At 38.9% G+C, this 21,024-nt stretch overlaps 1 protein-coding gene and 1 pseudogene across 2 annotated transcripts in view; both read right to left on the minus strand.

The window, feature by feature from the left end:
* The window catches only part of AGO3 (argonaute RISC catalytic component 3), a 131,206-nt gene that overhangs the window by 101,625 nt on the left and 8,557 nt on the right, over positions 1–21,024 (minus strand). The window contains exon 2 of the mRNA XM_032387865.1: positions 2,890–3,061. Coding sequence (XP_032243756.1) covers positions 2,890–3,061 — 172 coding nt within the window. The remainder of the gene's footprint in view (positions 1–2,889; positions 3,062–21,024) is intronic.
* LOC116621886 lies at positions 5,399–6,157 on the minus strand (annotated as a pseudogene). The gene has a single exon (XR_004297484.1). The product of XR_004297484.1 is annotated as a ferritin heavy chain-like (transcript).

Consider the following 21,024-nt stretch of genomic DNA (forward strand, 5'->3'; position numbering starts at 1 on the left):
CTCGATCCCAGGACCCCGGGATCATGACCTGAGCCGAAGGCAGATGCTTAATGACTGAGTCTTTAAAGCAGTTGTGTTTTCCTAACATTTGCATCATATAATTCTCCTAATTAATAAATAACCTGCAACAATTCTTTACTATATACTGCTAAAATTAGGGGTGATTCTTTTGGGCAGGGCAAGGGGGAAAGGCAGTAGTAAGGAATTCAGTTCAGAAATATCTGCCTTAGGGGTGCCTGGGTGGTTCAGTCAGTTAAGCGTCTGACTCTTTGTTCCAGCTCAGGTCATGATCTCAGGGTCGTGAGAGGTCATGAGATCAAGCCCCACATCATGTTCCATGCTCAGCGCAGAGTCTGCTTGAAATTATTTTTCTCTCCCTCTCCCTACCCCTCTGTTCCTCCTCTCACTTGTGCTAATAAATAAAATCTTACAAAAAAAAGAAATACCAAAAAAAGATAAATATCTGCCTTAGACATTCTATCAATTAAAAGATTTACTTAGATTAATAAATGCCTTTTTTTTTTTTAAAGTAGGCTCCACATGGAGCCCAACGTGGGGCTGGAAATCATGACTCTGAGATTGAGACCTGAGCTGATATCAAGAGTCAGATGCTTAAATGACTGAGATACCCAGGCACCCAAACAAATGCCTTTTAAAAATGTAAACATCAAACAGAAGGGTCAGGGGGCACCTGGGTGGCTCAGTCAGTTAAGTGTCTGCCTTCAGCTCAGATCATGATCCCAGGGTCCTGGGATCGAGCCCCATCTTGGGCTCTCTGCTCAGCAGGGAGTCCCCTTCTCCCTCTGCCCCTCCCCTCCTTGCTTGTGTGCACTCGCTCTCACTCTCTCTCTCTCTCAAATAAATAAAATCTTAAGAAAAAAACCCAGAAGGGTCAGGATTATCCTTCAATTTACATATTAACACCCCAATTCTGAGAAAGAAGAAAAAGTGAATTTGAGAGTGCAGCATGAAGAGAGGTCCCCGTTAAGTGGATGATGGCTAGCAGAAAGACAGCCGAGAGAGAGGAAGGAGTCTAAGACCAAGACTAGCCTAGAGACCGCAGGAGAGAAGGGTAGGGCACTGAAAATCTCTATCTAGGCACAGACAGCTCTTTATAATGTCCAGTTCTCTTTCCTGTTCCCTACCATCATACTCATTTCATTTTACTTTTATAAACCTTTCATTCACTCTACTGAGTATTATGTGCCAATCATCAAGCTAGTATCAGGGCTACAAAGATAATGAGAAAGAGTATTCCTTTTCATGAAGATATTATACTGGGAGAAGAGGGAAGCAACAAGTAACCATAAAACAGTAAAAATACTATTAAAGGAGTGTACACCAAATACTATAAGGTCACAGAAGAATGAACTGCCTCTGACTACAGAGTTAAAAAGGTATGTCTTGGGGACAGCTGGGTGGCTCATTCAGTTAAGCGTTTGCCTTCAGCTAAGGTAATGATCCCAGAGTCCTGAGATCGAGCCCCACATTGGGCTCCCTGCTGTGCGGGGAGCCTGCTTCTCCCTCTCCTTCTGCCACTCCCCCTGCTTGTGCTCTCTCGCTCTCTCTAATAATTTTTTTTTTAAGATTTTATTCATTTATTTGACAGAGAGAGACATAGTGAGAGAGGGAACACAAGCAGGGGGAGTGGGAGAGGGAGAAGCAGGCTTCCTGCTGAGCAGGGAGCCCGATGCGGGGCTCGATCCCAGGACCCTGGGATCATGACCCAAGCTGAAGGCAGACGCTTAACAACTGAGCCACCCAGGTGCCCCAAAAAAGGTATGTCTTGAAAAATAATAGAAAAATAGAAGTTTGCTGGATAGACATGGGCAGAGAAGGCATTCCAGATAAGAGCTGCAGAATATAGAAAAGGATACAGATAAGAGCCAAACTAAGCAGAGAATGCTATAGTAAATTTGGGATGTCATTCTGTAGGCCACAGGGAGCTAAATTTTATCATAGGGGGTGACCTCAGAAAGAATTCTGCAGCCCACATTAATTATAACATTAATATGATTACATGTTATCGCAAGGTGTCTTAGTGCCCATTCACTTCATGTTTCTTATGTGTCTTATCTAAATTAAGATTTTCTTAACAGCAAGAACCACCTATATCTTAAATGAAGACTCTTAAATAATAATAATAACTTACTGAATAAGAAAAGGCTGAGGTATTTGATAGTACAAACCAAATGCTAAGCTGAATATCACTGTTTTCTAAATGTTTTGTCCGTAAGTCTTTGTTTTTTAAAACCTCCTTCATGGTGTACACTGTATCATAAATTCCTTTTATATTCCATTACCCAAACCACAACCATATGTGTATATAATACACATATAGACACACACACATACATTATTTGGGGAAGGTGAGAGAAGCAGCTTACTGAAAGCAGATTGATAAATCTTTATATATCATATATACTTGTTCCTATGTAAGAGAAAGAGGAGTTGAGAATCAGAACAGAAAGCATAAAACATGACAACCACTATCTCTACCCACTACTGGTACCATCCCATCATTTTAAAGGGATAAGTAAGGTGGGGGGTGGAGATGGGAGGAAAAAAGAAAGCACAGATATATTACCTGATAGCAATGAAAAAGATGCTTAGTCTGCTTTCAAGAGCATATAAAAAAAAGACTTGAACCTTCTCTGTTATCACAGAGAAAATATGTGAGCTCATGGTATAATGAGAAAATTTCAAGGCTGTAGATTTTTCCCAACATCACACCACTGAAGTACAATCAATTTCAAAACAAATTACCACCTGTTCCTGGTCAAACTGTTAAATATTATCATTGTTATTAAATATGAAAGATAAACATAATTACTAAAGCAAAGACAAATACTAACAGCAAAATAATCTCCATGATTTCATGATTCTTACCTGTTCACTCTCCTAGGACACTTGTCTGGTTTAATATCTACCTCATAGAGGTAGACATCAATCTTTGGGATTTCAACTTGAAAACAGTTAGCCAGCAATTTAATGGGTTTGCCCATGGTGCCATAGCCAGGTCTTCTGGGCACCATGAGTAGGGGCTGGGCCCCAACGGGTCCTGCCAGGGAGAGGGAAAAAAAAAGAAAGAGTAACACTGTTATAAGCTGCATTTGATAATCTTGTCAATCAGAATATATTAGAATTTTAAGTATAGCTGATAACGGTTGAAGCCTAGTGCTGAAAGATGGCATTTCTGACACTTGAACATTTTTCTCCCCAAATTACTCTCCTCACTTAAATAGATTTACAAACAAAGAACTGGGTATCTCTGGAAAGTTGTTTCAGAAGGGGTAGGAAGAAGGGAGAGCAATCACATAAACCCAGGTGAGCATGAGCAAGCACAAACCAGACCCAAAGAGTGTGAGACCAACAACAATGTAAATTTATTTTTTTAAAAGATTTATTTATTTATTTTAGAGAGAAAGTGTGTGTGAGGGGAGAGAGGTGGAGGGAGAGGGAGCTAGAATCCCAAGCCAACTCCAGGCTGAGCATAGAGCCCCATGCAGGGCTGATCCCACAACCCTGAGATCACGACTGGAGCAGAAACCAAGAGTTGGACACTTAGGGACCCATGGGTGGCTCAGTCGGTCAGGCCTGCAACTCTTCATTTCAGCTCAGGTCATGATCTCAGGGCCGTGAGATTGAGCTCCAAGTCGGGCTCTGCACTCAGCATGGAGTCTGCTTGTCCTCCCTCTACTCCTCTCCCCGCTTACTCATTCTCTAATGAATAAATAAAATCTTAAAAAAAAAAAAAAAAAAAAAGAGTTGGATGCTTAACCGAATGCCCACCCAGGCGCCCCAACAACATAAATTTAAAGTACAATATAATAAGGATAAGAACAAATGAACAAAATACAATATGATATAATAAAAGGATCAATACAATCAGAAAAATCAACAAAGTGCAAATTGGGTATTTTGAAAATTATTTGAAAAGATAAATAAAATTGATAAACTCCAGGCAACACTGATTTTTATTTTTATTTTTATTTATTTATTTATTTTTCAAGATTTATTTATTTGACAGAGAGAGACACAGTGAGAGAGGGAACACAAGCAGGGGGAGTGGGAGAGGGAGAAGCAGACTTCCCACAGAGCAGGGAGCCCGATGCGGGGCTCGATCCCAGGACTCTGGGATCATGACCTGAGCCGAAGGCAGACGCTTAACGACTGAGCCACCCAGGCGCCCCAACACTGATTTTTAAAAGAGAAGGATGGGTGCCTGGGTGGCTCAGTCAGTTAAACCTAGGACTCTTGATTTTGGCTCAGGTCATGATGTCAGGGTTGTGGGATCCAGCCATGTAGGACTCCACACTCAGCAGGGAGTCTGCTTTAGATTTTCTTCCTCTCCCTCTGCCCCACCCCTCTCCCCCCCTCACGTGAGTGCGTTCTCTCCCTCTCTCAAATAAATAAATCTTTAAAAAAAAATAAAAGAGGAGGAAAAATAATATAAGTGAAAAAAATGCTATCACTACAGACACTGAAGGCATAACACTGTCAATAAATTTGGTGAGACAAATTACTAGAGAAATACAGGTTACTGACACACAAAAGTATGTAAAATTTGGAAAGTCCTCTGTTGGTAGAAATATAAAATGGAAAACAATATTGTGGTTCCTCAAAACATTAAAAATAGAATTACTATATGATCCGGCAATTCTACTGCAGTGTACACACCCAAAAGAATTTGAAGCAGAGTGTTGAAATGATAACCATGTACCATTGCTCATAGCACCATCATTCACAACAGCCAAAAGATGGAAGCAACCTAGTGTCCACTGATGGATGAATGGATAAACAAAATGTGGTATATACATATAATGGAACGTTAGTCTTAAAAAGGAAGGAAATTCTGACACTTCTTTAACAGAGATGAACCTTGCAGATGTTATGTTACATCACAAAAGGACACTGTATGATTCCACTTATTAATACCTATAGTAGTCAAAATCAGAGAGAAAAAGTACAAGGGTGGTTGCCAGGGGCTGGGGAAAAGGGAGAGTGGGGAATTGCTGCTTAGTGGGGAGAGTTGCAACTTTGCAAGATGAAAAGAGTTCTGGAGATTAGTTGCACACAGTGTGAATGTACTTAAATACCATTGAATTGTACACTAAAAAATTGCTGAGATGGTAAATTTAATGCTATGTATACTTTGTGACATTTAAAAAAAAAAGTGACATCCAGCATTAAGATTTTTTTTTTTAAGATGTATTTATTTGACAGAGAGAGACACAGTGAGAGAGGGAACACAAGCAGGGGGAGTGGGAGAGGGAGAATTCAGGCTTCCCGCTGAGCCGGGAGCCCGACGTGGGGCTTGATCCCAGGACCCTGGGATCATGACCTGAACCCAAGACAGACACTTAACGACTGAGCCACCTAGGGGCCCCAGCATTGATTTTTTTTTTTTTGGGTACCAAATTACTTTATTTGAAGAATGGTACAAATGAAAGAAGTTAAGTAGATGTTTTGGTACAACTTATAGAAAAGGTAAAGGTAACCCCAACATGCATGCACTGCCTTGGTGACCAGGGAAGTCATCCTTGTGGCTATGGGAAGACAGCCTAAGGCTTAGCTCTCACTATCACTGCTTCCCAAGATGTGCTTGTCAAAGAGATACTCTGCCATGCCAGATTCGGGAGCCCCCATCTTGCGCAGGTTGGTTACGTGGTCACCCAATTCTTTGATGGATTTCACCTGCTCATTCAGGTAATGAGTCTCAATGAAGTCACACAAATGGGAGTCATTTTTATCAGTGGCCAGTTTGTGCAGTTCCAGTAGTGACTGATTCACGCTCTTTTCCAAGTATAATGCACACTCCATTGCATTCAGCCCGTTCTCCCAATCATCACGGTCTGGTTTCTTGATATCCTGAAGGAAGATTCGGCCACCTCGTTGGTTCTGCAGCTTCATCAGTTTCTCAGCATGTTCCCTCTCCTCATGAGATTGGTGAAGAAAACATCCGGCAAAGTTCTTCGAAGCCACATCATCGCGGTCAAAGTAGTAAGACATGGACAGGCAGACGGAGGAGGCGCAGAGCTCCAGGTTATCTGGCGGTTGATGGCGGCCTCCGAGTCCTGGTGGTAGTTCTGGCGCACGTGCGAGGGGGACGCGGTCGTCATGGCGGCGGCTGCGGGGGCCTTGGGGCGGTCCGAGGGCGCTCTGAGGAGATGGCGGAGGGCTGGCTCCGAGCCGCTGGCCGGGGTGGGGGACGAGCGCTGTTGAAGCAGGAAACTGAGGCGACTCTCGGCGGAGGCTGTTCCCAGCATTAAGGTTTTAAAGCTCAAAATGTTGTAGCTTTGTTACATGAAGTTCAAGCAATAAATTCAGTTAATAACTATTATCTGAATAAACTTATATTTAAAATATCTGAAAAGTCCTGTAACTATAGCTGTTGAAAAAATGAAATCCACAATCAAAAATATTTCCAGGGGGCACCTGGCTGGCTCAGTCAGTAGAGTATATGCTCGGGTTGTGAGTTTGAGCCCCATGTTTGGTACAGAGATTACTTAAAAATTAAAAAAATTTTTCCAGGCATACACTAAAGATTCCAGATCCATATGGTCCCACTATAAAATTATAGCAAACATTAAAGGAAAAAAATACTGCGCGCCTGGGTGGCTCAGTCAGTTAAACGTCTGCCTTTGGCTTAGGTCATGATCCCAGGGTCCTGGGATGGAGTCCCACATCAGGCTCCCTGCTCAGTGGGGAGTCTGTTTCTCCCTCTACCCCTCCCCACCGTTTGTGCTCTCTCTCTGCTCACTCTCTCTCTGCTCACTCTCTCAAATAAATAAAATCTTTAAAAATTGTAATAATAAAAAATAAAGGAAAAAATACTGATCTTATACAATCTCCCACAGAATAGGAAAAAAGTAAATATACCCCAATTCAACATATGATGCCAGAAAAACTCTAAAACCTGACAAAAACATTATGAAAAAGGAAAATAAATGAAATCATAGGACATGGTAATTCATGAATATACCTGCAAAAGACCTAAACAAAATGTTAACAAAGTGAATCTAGCAATGTATCAAAAGGATAACGCATCTTTTTTTTTTAAAGATTTTATTTATTTATTTGACAGAGAGAGCGAGCGAAAGAGGGAACACAAGTAGGGGGAGTGGGAGAGGGAGAAGCAGGCTTCCCACCGAGCAGGGAGCCTGACGTGGGGCTCAATCCCAGGACTCTGGGATCATGACCTGAGCCGAAGGCAGACGCTAACCACTGAGCCACCCAGGCGCCCCAGGATAATGCATCTTGACCAAGATGAATTTATTATCAGGAATTAAAAGCTGGATTAACAACAACTCTTTTTTTCACTTTGGATAAAAGTACATTAAAGTGCTGCCTATATATATATATTTTTTTTTAGTTTTGTTTTCATATATTTGTAAAACCTCTTCTGAGGACATTACCTTTCCTGTTAACCTAGATAATACTGATAATATCCTAGGTAACATGGAGTAATTCTAGACTAGGTCATAGTTGTGGCTCTGCCACTTATCTAACCACTTGACCTCTGTCAAGTATTAGTAGCCCTGAAACTCCTATTTTCTGATCTATAACATGGGAATAATACCTGATCTGCCCCTTTCTTGTGACTCTTATCAGGATCAAATTAGAAAATGTACAACAGTGGGGCGCCTCACTGGCTCAGTTGGTTGGGCATCTGCCTTTGGCTCAGGTCATGATCCCAGGGTCCTGGGATGGAGCACTGCATCGGGCTCCCTGCTCAGCAGAGTGTCTGTTTTGCCCCTTCCCCTGCTCATGCTTGTGTGCTCTCTCTGAAATAAATAAAATCTTTAAAAAATATATTTTTAAAAAGAAAGAAAATGCACAATAGCTAAAATGTATCAAGCTCTCACCATATCTCAGGCAATGAGCTATATGCTTTATATGCATTATCTCATTTAAACTTCATACAAACCCTACAGTGATTTATAGATGAGGAAAACTGAAGTGATTTGCCTAAAACATCATAGCAGGCAAGTAGGAGAACTGGGATTGGAACCAACCTGTTGAGCTATTTTGTTCCATTGATTTATCTGTCTATCCTTTCTCCAGTAACACTGTCCTGATTACTATAGTTTTATAGTAAGTACAGTTTTGAAGTCAGGTAGTGTCAGTCTTCTGACATTATTCTCCTTCAATACTATGTAGCTATTCTGGTTATTTTACCTTTCCATACAGACTTTAGAGTCAGTTGATACCTACAAAATAACTTATTGAGATTTTGATTGGGATTATGCTAAATATATAAACCAAGTTCGGAAAAACTGACATCTTTACAATATCGAATCTTCCTATCCATGTACATGGAATATCATCTCCCTATACATTTAGGTATTCTTTGATTTCTTTCATCAGAATTTTGTAGTTTTCCTAATATCTCGCACATACTTTGTTAGATTTATACCTAAGTATGTTGGGCAGGGGTGCTAATATAAATAGTATTATGCCTTTAATTTCAAATTCCAATTGTTCATTGCTTCACTATAAGGTTACAATTAATCGAGACAGTGTGGTATTAGTCAAAAACCACATAAAAAGATAAGCAGAACAGAAAGTCCCAAAATTGATCCACACAAATACAATCAACTGATCTTTGACAAAGGAACAAAGGCAATTCAATGGAAAAAGGATAGCCTTTTTCAACAAATGGTGCTGAATACGGGGATATACACATGCAAAACAAAAACAACAAAGAAAAAAAAACATCTAGACACAGCCCTAACATCTTTTTCAAAAGTTAACTCAATGGGGCACCTGGGTGGCTCAGTTGGTTAAGCATCTGACTCCCAATTTCTGCTCAGGTCATGATCTCAGGGTCATGGGATCGAGCCCCTCGTCAGACTGTGCTGAACAAGAAGCCTGCTTAGGATTCTCTCACCCCACCCCACACCTGCTCTCTTGCACGCACTCTCTAAAACACCAACCAAATAAAAAACCTCAAAATGGCTCATAGACCTAAATGTAAAATGCAAAACTATAAAACTCCTAGAAGAGAACACATTTGAAACCCTAGGTGACCTTGTGTTTGGTGATGACACCAAAAGCACAATCCATGAGATAAAAAACTGGTAAGCTTTCATTAAAATTAAACTTCTGATCTGCGAAAGAGAATAAAACACAAGCCACAGAGTGAGAGAAAATATCTGCAAAACACTTAACTGATAAAGAAGTGGTAACCAAAATACACAAAGATCTTTAAACTCATCAATAAAAGCAATTAAAAATAGAAGATCTGAACAGATACTTCACCAAGATATACAGATAGCAAATAAGCATATAAAAAGATGCTCAACATCATGTCATTAGGGAACTGCAAATTTTAAAAAATGAGATACCACTACACACCTATACGAATGGCCAAAATCCAAAACACTAACACCAAATGCTGATAAGAATGTGAAGAACTCTCATTCACTGCTGGAGGGATTGCAAAGTGGTACAGCCACTTGGGACGACAGTTTAGCAGCTTCTTATAAAACTAAACATACTCTTATCATACTATTCAGAAATCATGCTCCTTGATATTTACCCAATTAGTTGAAAACTTATATCCAACAAAAACCTGCACATGAATGTTTACAGTCATAATTGCCAAAACTTGTCCTTCAGTAGGTAATGGATAACTGTGGTACATCCAGACAGCAGGATATTATTCATCTCTAAAAAGAAATGTATTATTGAGCATGAAAATACATAGAGAAACCTTAAATCCATACTACTAAGTGAAAGAAACCAATCTAAAAAGGCTATGTACTGTCTGATCCAATTATATGACATTTTGGAAAAGGTAAAATTATGAAAACAGTAAGATCAGTGGTTTCCAGGGCTTCATGGGGTGGAAGGAAGATTCCAAAGTTTTATGGGGTAGAAGCAAGGAATAGGTGGAACACAGGGGATTTTAATTCTACTCTGTATGGTACTGTAATGATGGATACATGTCACCACACATTTGTCAAAATCCACAGAATGCATAACACAAAGAGTGAACCCTAATGCAGACCACAGACTTTAGATAAGAATAATGTATCAATATTGGATCCCTAATTGTAATAAATGTAACAAACTAAAGCAATAATAGGGGGAACTGGTTGGAAGGGGAGTAAGGGGGTATATGGGAATGCCTGTTACTTTCCAATTTTTCTATAAACTCAAACTACTAAAAAAATCTATTAATTTTTAAAAATGCATGTGCACTTTGACCTAGTAATTCCATTTCTAAGTATTTATCTACACATATACTTCCACATGCAAAAAATGACATTTGTACAAGGATATCCTTGTCTGCAGCATTACTTGGAATAACAAAAAACAATGAAATGTGAGCCCAATGAGGGTGGGAGTTTTGTCTGTTTCCTTCACTGATCTATAATGTCCAGAACCATTCCTGGCATACAGTAAAAAAATAAAATGTGTTAAATAAATGAGATGAATAAATCAGAGCCCAATTAATGTTACAACTATGCAATGGAATATGTAACTACTAACATTAAAAAGAATAGAAAAGAAAAAGAATAGAGAAGCTCCTTAGTATCAATAGATAGTAATATGAAAAAATATGAAAAAAACAATGCAGGATAGGGTATATAACACATGTTCATTTGCATGAAGAAACAATATACATTCTTATTATACATATATAACATACAGTCATATTATACAGTGTACACACTATTGTCCACCAAAGTAGTGGGAGCAATGATTGCCTTCAGAGAGGGAACTAGATGGCTGGGGGCCTAAGAAAGAAGATTGATTTTTTTCTCCCTGTATAGTCTATTCTGATACCTAACACTTGTTTCTGTAACACAAATCAGCATATATGCAATTGTAAGTAGGGAAATTATGTCACTTTAGCACAGACGTTACTTTGGTTCATATGTGATTTTCTTCAGCCTGTTAATGTTTTTGCATTACCAAGTGATCGCAGTTGAATACAAAGTACACTAACAATGAATACAACAAACAACAGAGAAATACGGTATTGTCCATGATACTCATTACATGTAAGGTCTTCCTTCTGGTTCAGTTTGGCCACATGCTCGGACTCAGAATAGCTTTGGCATGATTTCCTCTGAAATTTGTGCTATTTGCCTTTATCTCAGTAATTTGGCACTCTCAAACCTTCCTCACATCCCATTTCATCAAGCTACCATCATCTTTTTCAACATCTTAAAGTCCTATGCTTATAGTACTCATTCATTAGAACTTTTTTTTTGCTTCTAGTAGTGTATTTTTAAAGAGATATTCACACCATACAATTCACCCATTTAAAGTATACAATTAAATGGCTTTTAGCATATTCACAGAATTGTGCAACCATCATAATCAATTTTAGAACATCTTCCTCACCCCAAAAAGAAATCCTGCATCCCTTCACCATCACCTCCCCATTCCCCCCAACCAAAGGCAATCATTAATCTACTTTGTTTCTATAGATTTGCCTATTCTGGACATTTCACATAAATGGAATCATATAATATGTGCTCCTTTATAACTACCTCCTTTCATTTAGCACGTTTTCAAGGTTCATCCACCTTGTGGCATATATCAAACTTCATTCCTTTTTATTCACCAATAATTTTTCATTGTTTGGATATACCACATTTATTTATCCATTCACCATTTGATGGACATTTTGATTGTTTCCACTTTTTGGCTTTTATAATAAATAATGCTGCTATTAACACTCATATCATGTCCTTATATGGACATAAGTTTTCTCTTCTCTTGAGTAGATTCCTAGGGATGGAATTGCCTTTTCAGGAACTGCTGGAATGTTTTCCAATCATTATGAATTTAATATGTTTAACTGTTACGGTATTTTTATTAGAATTTTCAGTTTCTATTATATTCTAGTTACAAAGTTGCATAGATTTTTTTTTCTTAAGATTTCATTTTTAAGTAATCTCCACACCCAATGTGGGGCTCAAACTTACAACACTGAGATCAAGAGTCACATGCTCTATCTACCAAATGAGCCAGCCAGGAGCCCCAAAGCTGCATAGGTTTTGACTGCTTAGGTTCGAGTCTATTCCCACCCCTGCCCCCATTAAGGCTTAATATGATTGCATATATCACCTGATAGCAGAAACGCCTGTATATCCCTTTATATCTTTTTGAATTTTGAATTATATGCTATTATTACCTATTTTTTTTAAATCAAGATAAAGTTTATCTTGCTAATGAAGGTAAACTTAATGGAGGTATCCACTCAATGGGACATAAGAGTTTTGTTTAGTCTGTTTCACCATCCCTTTCCAAATTACATTCTGGGAAAGAGATTATAATCAGTAGTTGAATATTTCATGTGACAATAAAACACAGCTGTAAATCTCTACCACTCTTTCCATCAAGAAGTGGTGGCTTTCCTTTCCCCTTGAGTCTGGGCTGTCCCTGGACTTCCAGAATGCAGAAATAGTTACACTGCGTAACTTCTGAGACTTAAAAAGATCTGCAGCTTCTGCCTTTGTCTTTTGGAATGTGACTTCTTAGAACCCAGCCTCCATGCTGTAAGGAAGCCCAATGTGCCACATGGAAAGACCAAACTATAGAAGAGCCCAGACTCCTCAGACTCTTCCCCCTTCTCTCCCACTTCCAGCTGATGGTACCAGTTGATCTTCTAGCCACAAAATCCTGAGAAATAATAAACCTCTGCTGTCTGTTTTAACTTCATTAATACAGTAATGGATAACTAAAACATTCATCATTGTAGAAAAATATGGAGAAAATATCTCATTATAAGAAAAACAATGGCATAATACACTAATGTATTTAAGTTTATATAGTTTCTTTGCTCACTACCAATCCTTTCCAACTCCAAGTCTCCCTTCTTCAGGTTTCAAATTCATCTTTTGTTATTCTAATGCATGTCTTTAAATAGTGTTATGCAAAAAGGCATGGGGCATAGGGATAGATTTTCCAAGCCTTTACACATTTAAGAATGTCTGGTGAGGGGTGGGAGGGATGGGGTGGCTGGGTGATAGACACTGGGGAGGGTATATGCTATGATGAGCGCTGTGAATTGTGTAAGACTGATGAATCACAGACCTGTACCTCTGAAACAAATAATACATTATATGTTAAAAGAGAAAAAAAAAGAAAAGAAAAAGAAGATAGTAGGAAGGGAAAAATGAAGGGGGGGAAATCGGAGGGGGAGAAGAAACATGAGAGACTATGGACTCTGAGAAACAAACTGAGGGTTCTAGAGGGGAGGGGGGTGGGGGGATGGGTTGGCCTGGTGATGGGTATTAAAGAGGGCATGTACTGAATGGAGCACTGGGTGTTATATGCAAACAATGAATCATGGAACACTACATCAAAAACTAATGATGTGGGCGCCTGGGTGGCTCAGTTGGTTAAGGGACTGCCTGCGGCTCAGGTCATGATCCTGGAGTCCCAGGATCGAGTCCCGCATCGGGCTCCCTGCTCAGCGGGGAGTCTGCTTCTCCCTCTGGCCTTCCCCCTCTCATGTGCTCTCTCTCTCTCTCAAATAAATAAATAAAATCTTTAAAAAAAAAAAAAACTAATGATGTAATGTATGGTGATTAATATAACATAAAAAAAACTAATGATGTAACGTATGGTGATTAGCATAACATTAAAAAAAAAAATGCCTGTTACTTTCATATACAAACTCCCTGAAATGAACCCATACATTCAACAATTTGATCTTCAAATTTCCATAGACATTGTCTTCTAGTATTTAGTATTGTGATTGCTTTTTCTGTATGCATTCTTTATAAGTGAAACTTGAGAATCCATAAATATGTCCTTGTGTGGTTCTCCGTTAGCTTGAAACATAATACATTTTTTTTTTAAGATTTTATTTATTTGACAGAGAGAGAGAGAGAGTGCATGCGAGCGAGCGCACAAGCAAGGAGAGGGGCAGGCAGAGGGAGAAGCTGGCTCCCCACGGAGCAGAGAGCCTGACGCGTGGGGGGGAGGCCTGGATTCCAGAATCCTGGGATCATGACCTGAGCTGAAGGCAGATGCTTAACCAAATGAGCCACCCAGGTGCCTGAAACATATGTTTAATTTTCAGTTGAGATCAATATTTCAGAAAGGTTCCGTTATTTATTTTTTATCTTTCTCAAACACCTCTAAAATTTGCCCTCAGTAGCCTGCATGCATGGATTTTATATCCAACCCAGTTGTTACTATAGCCCTATAAATATAGTTGTTTAAGGGTGCCTGGGTGGCTCAGTTGGTTAAGCATCTGACTTTGGCTCAGGTCATGATCTCAGAGTCCTGGGATGGAGCCTTGTGTTGGGCTCTCTGCTGAGTAGGGGGTCTGCTTCTCCCTCTCCCTCTCCCCCTTCCCCCTGCTTGTGTTCTGTCTCTCTCTCATAAATAAAATCTTTAAAAAATATATAGTTGTTGGGATGCCCGGGTGGCTCAGTCGGTTAAGCGCCTGCCTTCAGCTCAGGTCATGATCCCAGGGTGCTGGGAGAGTCCCTTGCTCAGCGGGAGCCTACTTCTTCTGCCTGCTGCTTCCGCTGCTTATGCATTCTCTCACGCACTCTCTCTGACAAAATCTTAAAAACAACAACAATAAAAACATATATATGTAGTTGTTTGTAAATATTTGTTTAAGTTTGAAACTGACAGCTTCCATATCTGAAGTCTGTGATTTTGTTTTCTTTGTCTGTTGTCTTTTTTGCTCATGGTATTTTGTTAGCATGTATATCTGGTCATTGTACTTGAAAAGTTAATTTGTAGAAATAATTTGAGAACTAGGACAAAGATATACTCCTCAAGAAAAGATCTGCATTTGTTTCTGTGAGGTGCCTGGGAATACTACCAGTTCAGTGCAACTTAAAACAAATTCAAGATTATAATAAAGGCTTCCAGTGAGGGCCATCCATTTCAAGATTAGTTTCACCCTCAGTATAACATTTGAGGGTCCCAGTTTATGGCACAGAGGTCTCCTGTATAATCTCCATCATGTGCAGACTCTGGACTTTAATTTCTGTTCACTTCACATCTTCAGGCATCAAAATTTAAAGTTCCCCAAATCAGCAAATGTCCTCGGGAAAAAAGTGGCTTTTATGGTCATTACTTCTCTGGGTTTCTATTTCTCTTCCATTTTAACCTGGTAATTACAGGCATACACGACAGAACTGAACTTTTTCCTGTAAAATATCTCTTGGTTTTTAAAATCTAAACTTCTTAGAATATATTTAAACATCTTTCAATATAATTTTTTCAAATTATTCTTATATAGCAAATATTTACACTATGTCCCCCAAACTCAATACAACCTTTTTTTTAAGACAATGTATAAAGAAAAGTTTTAAGTCCAGTGCATTTGACAGAATATCAGACATCACATGTACAAGTTTTTTTGGTTTTGTTTTCATTTTAATTAAAGCTAATTAACATATAGTGTATTATTAGGTTCAGGGTGCACATATAAGTTTTTTATTTTTTTATTATTTATTTATTATTTGAGAGGGAGAAGCAGAGGGAGAGGGAGAAGCAGACTCCCTGCTGAGCAAGGAGCCTGACGTGGGGCTCGATCCCAGGACCCTAAGATCATGAACTGAACCGAAGGCAGATGCTTAACTGACTGAACAACCCAGGCACCCCGCAGGGTCACATGTAAGTTTTTTAAAGCCTGCTGAGTATCAACAGAGGGAATGTGCTGCTGGTGCTTAAAAAAAAGTCATGAAGCCTCATGGTAACCAACAAAGAATAACCCTACGGTAGATATATAAAAGATAAAGAAAAAAAAAATCAAAGCACCCATTAAAGAAAATCATCATGAAGAGAGCAGAGAAGAAAGGAATGGCAGAACTACAAAACAGCATGAAAACAATTAGCAAAATAGCAATTAAGTACATACCTATCAATAATTTCTTTAAATGTAAAAGGACTAAGACAAAGTGGAGTGGCTGAATTAAAAAAAACAAGACCCATCTATTTGCTGCCTACAAGAGAAGCACTTCAGATGTAAGAACACAAAAAGACTGAAAATGAAGGGCTGAAAAAATAAATTCTACACAAATGAAAATCAAAAAATCATCTCCAAAACTTATGTCAAGGAGTTTACCACCTGTTTTTTTCGAGGAGTTTTATGGTTTCAAGTCTTACGTTCAAGTCTTTAATCCACTTTGAGTTAATTTTTGTGTATGACGTAAGATAGGGAAGCAGTTTCATTCTTTTGCATATGGCTATCTAGTTTTCCCAATACTATTTATTGAAGAGACAGACTGTCCTTACCCCACTGTACATTCTTGGCTTCTTTGTCAAAAATTAATTGACCATTTAACATGTAGGTTTATCCCTGAGTTCTCTATTCTGTTCCATTGACCTATGTATCAATTTTTATGCCAATACCATACTGTTTTGATTACTGCAGCTTTGTAATACAGTTTGAAATCAGGGAACATGATGTGTCCAGTTCTGTTGTTCTTTCTCAAGATTGCTTGGGCTATTTGTGGTCTTTTGTGGTGATACAAATTTTAGAATTGTTTGTTCTATTTCTGTGGAAAATGCCATTGGAATTTTGATAGGGATTATACTGAACCTGCAGATTGCTTTAGGCAGTATGGACATTTTTCCAATATTAATTTTTCCAACCCATGAGCACTTTCCATTTATTTGAGTTGTCTTCAGTTTCTTTTATCAATGTCTTACAGTTTTTACTACACGTTTTTCACCTCCTTAGCTAAATTTAATCCTAGGTATTTTGTTCTTTTTGATTCAATTGAAGAGACTATTTTCTTAATTTCTCTTTCTGATAGATCATTACTTAGTGTTCAAAAATATAACAAATTTTTTGTATATTGATTTTATATCCTGCAACTTTACTGAATTCATTTATGAGATCTGACAGTTTTTTGGTGGAGTCTTTCAGGTTTTCTATATATGTCATTTGCAAATAGTGACATCTTTACTTCTTCCTTTCAGATTAGGATGCCTTTTATTTCTTCTTCTTGCCTAATTGTTCTGGCTAGTACTTCTAGTACCATGTTGAATGAAAGTGGCAAGGGTCAGCGTCCTTGTCTTGTTCCTGACCTTAGAGGAAAACTTTTCAGCTTTTCACTGTTGAATATGATATTGGCTGTGGCCTTATCATGTATGGCCTTTATTGTGTTGAGGTATGTTCAGCTGTCTCATTTTAAAAATGAGATAAAACTATATATTCTAGGGGCGCCTGGTTGGCTCAGTCGGTTAGGCGTCTGCTTTCAGCTCAGGTCATGATCCCAGGGTTCTGGGATCGAGCCCCACATCGGGCTCCTTGCTCAGCGTGGAGGCTGCTTCTCCCTCTCCCTCTGCCTGCCGCTCCCACTGCTTGTGCTCTCGCACACTCCCTCTGTGAAATAAATAAAATCTTAAAACAAAACAAAAATCTATGCATTCTAGATGTGCTTGGCTTTAAGTTATTAAAAAAAACCAGTTCTTTAACAAATACTAACAAGCATCTACAACATGTCACACAATACACTAAGTGCACTTCCCTGCATTAAGCACCTAGTATATGAAGGGAGGTGGACAGGGAAACAGTATACAGAACTTTTTCCCCCTTCATATCAATTTCAGAAGTAGACTTACCAAATCAAAGGGGAGGAACAAAAATGTTTCTGACTCTTGATATTCACTGCCAAACTAGCAAGTGAATACATTATTATCACCGGATCTCTCTCTCTTACCCTCTCTAGCATTAGGCATTACAATTTTAAAATACCTTTTATGTGTTAAAAAATAACTTTCTGCTATTTTATTTACAAATGATTACTATCAAGATTGGCTTAAAAATAGTATTTTACTCTTCCTATATACCCCATTCTCTGTGAAACTCACTGCCCCCATAGATATTTAAAAAAAACAAACAAACAAACATAGGGACACCTGGCTGGCTCAGTTGGAGGAGCATACAGCTCTTGATCTCAGGGTCATAAGTTTGAGCCCCATGTTGGGTGTAGAGATCGCTTAAATAAATAAAACTTAGAAGAAAATAAAAAACATAAAAGGTCATTTATCTACTTTAAATATTTATTGAACAATTATTATGTTCAAGTTTTTATAGATACATAGATTAATAAGTCACAGTTATTTGCTTTAAGTAGTTCCTAATATATTGGGAGGGATATTCCATCTTAATACTTAAGGAAAGTTAACATTAACAATAGCTACCTTTACTGTTAAATATTTTTTTAAAGATTTATTTATTTATTTCAGAAGAGAGAGAGCACATGTGCGTGAGCGGGAGGCAGAGAAAAGGGAGAGGGAAAGAATCTCAAGCAGACTCCCTGCTGAGCAAGAGCCCCAGGTGGGGCTCAATCCCATGACCCTGAGATCACAACCTGAGCCGAAATCAAGAGTCTGGCACTTAACTGACTGAGCCACCCAGGCACCCCTTCCTTTATTGTTAAATACTTGAAATATATTATGTGATTTCTTGCCTGTTTGAGGCAGGTACTATATTATAATGAGGAAACTGAGGCATAGGGAGATTAAAAACCATTATCACAGTTAGAAAGTGGCAAAGCCAGGATTTGCAAATGTTGATCTGATTAAGAGCCTACCATTACACTACACCATTATACCACTACACTACTACAAACTAACATCTGCTGATAGTCTATCATTCATTAAGTCATTCATTCATTGACTCATTAATTTGTTCAACAAATCATTGCCTCCAACTGTCAAGCACTGTTCAGGTTCAGGTGAACAATAATTTTAATAATATTAACAGAGAGCTGGTCTTCATGAAGCTTTATGGAAGGGTTGGATAGGCAGATTAGATTGCACTTCTTTTTTGCTAGTCAGGTAGGAGTAAGTGCTATAAAGAAAAATAAAATATGTTAAGGTATCCGGATAGGGGCGCCTAGGTGGCTCAGTCACTTAAGCATCTGACTCTTGATTTCGGCTCAGGTAATCTCAGGGTTGTTGAGACAGAGCCCTGCATCAAGCTCTGCGCTGGACATGGAACCTACTTAAGATCCTCTCTTTCCCTCTCCCTCTGCCTCTCACAGCCACCCCCCCAAATAAATAAAATATGTTAAGGGGATAGAAAGTGGGGGTTGGAACAGAATAGGTAGTTAATTATTTGATGGGTTTGTCAAAGAAGGCCTCTTTAAAAGGGTGACAAGTTGGCAGAAAACAGAGGAAGTGAGAAAAAGAGTCATGTGGACATCTGGAAGAACATTCCAGCAGACTCTGCACTGAGTGTGTAGCCCGACACACTCAAGTATATACACCGAAGTATAAAGGAAAAAGCAGAAGCTTGCTTGGTGAATAGCAAAGAAATCACTATGCCTGAAGCACAGGGAGCAAGAAGAGCATAAGAGATGAGGTCAGAGAGTGAATGGGAGATCAGATCATACAGGATTTGAAAACCATGAGGAGGTCTTTGGATTGTATTCTGAGACATAAGAAATCAACAAAGGGTCAAGAAGCATTATGATCTGACTTGAATTTATTTTTAAAACAATCACTCTGGCTGCTGCGTGAAGAAACTATACGTAAAGGTACAAGCAAAGAGACCAGTTAGTAGGCTGATTGTCCAAGCAAAGGATAATGATGGCTAGGGGTGAGGTGGTACCAGTTGGGGAATAATGTTGATGTGGAAAATATTTACAAGGTAGATCTGATGGGAACTGCTAATGGATTAGGCGTGTGGTTTGAGAGAAAAGAGCTCTCAAGGATTGTTTTGGTTTTGTGTTGTTTTTTGGTCTAAGCAACTAAAAGAATGGAAGTGTCATTTACTGAGTTAAGAAAGACTCAGTGATTGGAGCAAGTTTGGAGAGGAAATCAAGAGAATTTTTAGGACATGCTAAGTTTGATGTGTTTATACAATGAGGTGTCTAGTAAGCAATTAGCTGGTGTAAAGTTCAAGGGAGAGGTCCAGGCTAGAGAAATAAATGTGAGTGTCCTCGGCATAGTAATGGTATTTGAAACCACTGGACTAGAGATTACCTGAACTGTGGTAAGATACAGAAGAACACTAAGCCCTGGAATACTCCCAATGTTCAGAGATTGGGGAAATGAAGAGGGCATAGCAAAGGAGGCAGACAAGTGATATCCAGTAAGGTTGAGGAGAACCTGGAGAGAGCGGTACCCAGGAAGAAACGGAAAAAAGTGTTTCAGGGCACCTGGGTGGCGCAGTCAGTTAAGTATGCAAATCTTGGTTTCAGCTCAGGTTGTGATCTCAGGGTCATGAGACTGAGTCCTGTGTTGGGCTACACATTCACTGCAGAGTCTGCTTGAGATTTTCTCTCCCTCTCCCTCTGCCCCTCCTGCTTGTGCTTTCTCTCTCTCTCTCTAAAAATTAAATAAATAAATCTAAAAAAAAAAAGTGTTTCAAGAAGTAAGCAATTTAATCAAATGAAGTCAAATAAAATGAAGATTTGGGAATTGACTAGTGGGTTTAGCAAACTCTGTGTTGACCTTGATAAGAGCAATTTCAGCAAAGTGATGGGAACCAAAAATTCACTGGAGTTAAGTTCAAAAAGAATGCCCTGAACATGATCAAGACTTTAGGTCCTAGCAATTAAAAGTAAATTGAAAGGAACGTGTTAAATTACACAATGAAGATGGAACCAGCAAAATCCAGACTGTGATAAGTCTAAAAGGACAAACAATCCATAAACTACATGGGGGGATGGGGGAGGGAAGGATAGAAAACTTACAGATTAAAAGACACTTAAAAGACATATCAATCACGAATGGATAAAAAAGAGGTGGTATGTGTACACACACACACACACACGCCATTGCAATTGAATATTACTAAGACATAAAAAAGAATGAAATCTTGCCATTTGCAACAACATGGATGGATCTAGAGAGTATAATGCTAAGTGAAACAGGTTAGTCAGAGAAAGACAAATGCCGTATTTCACACATACGTGGAATTTAAGAAACAAAACAAAACAAAAGAAAAAAAGAGAAAAAAAAACAGACTCCTAAATATAGGAAACAAACTGGTGGTTACTAGAGGGGAGGAGGGTGGGGGATGGGTGAAATAGGTGAAGGGGATTAGGAGTATACTTATCATGATGA

The sequence above is a fragment of the Phoca vitulina genome, unplaced genomic scaffold, assembly GCF_004348235.1.
Source record: "Phoca vitulina isolate PV1807 unplaced genomic scaffold, GSC_HSeal_1.0 scaffold2, whole genome shotgun sequence".
Taxonomy (NCBI): domain Eukaryota; kingdom Metazoa; phylum Chordata; class Mammalia; order Carnivora; family Phocidae; genus Phoca; species Phoca vitulina.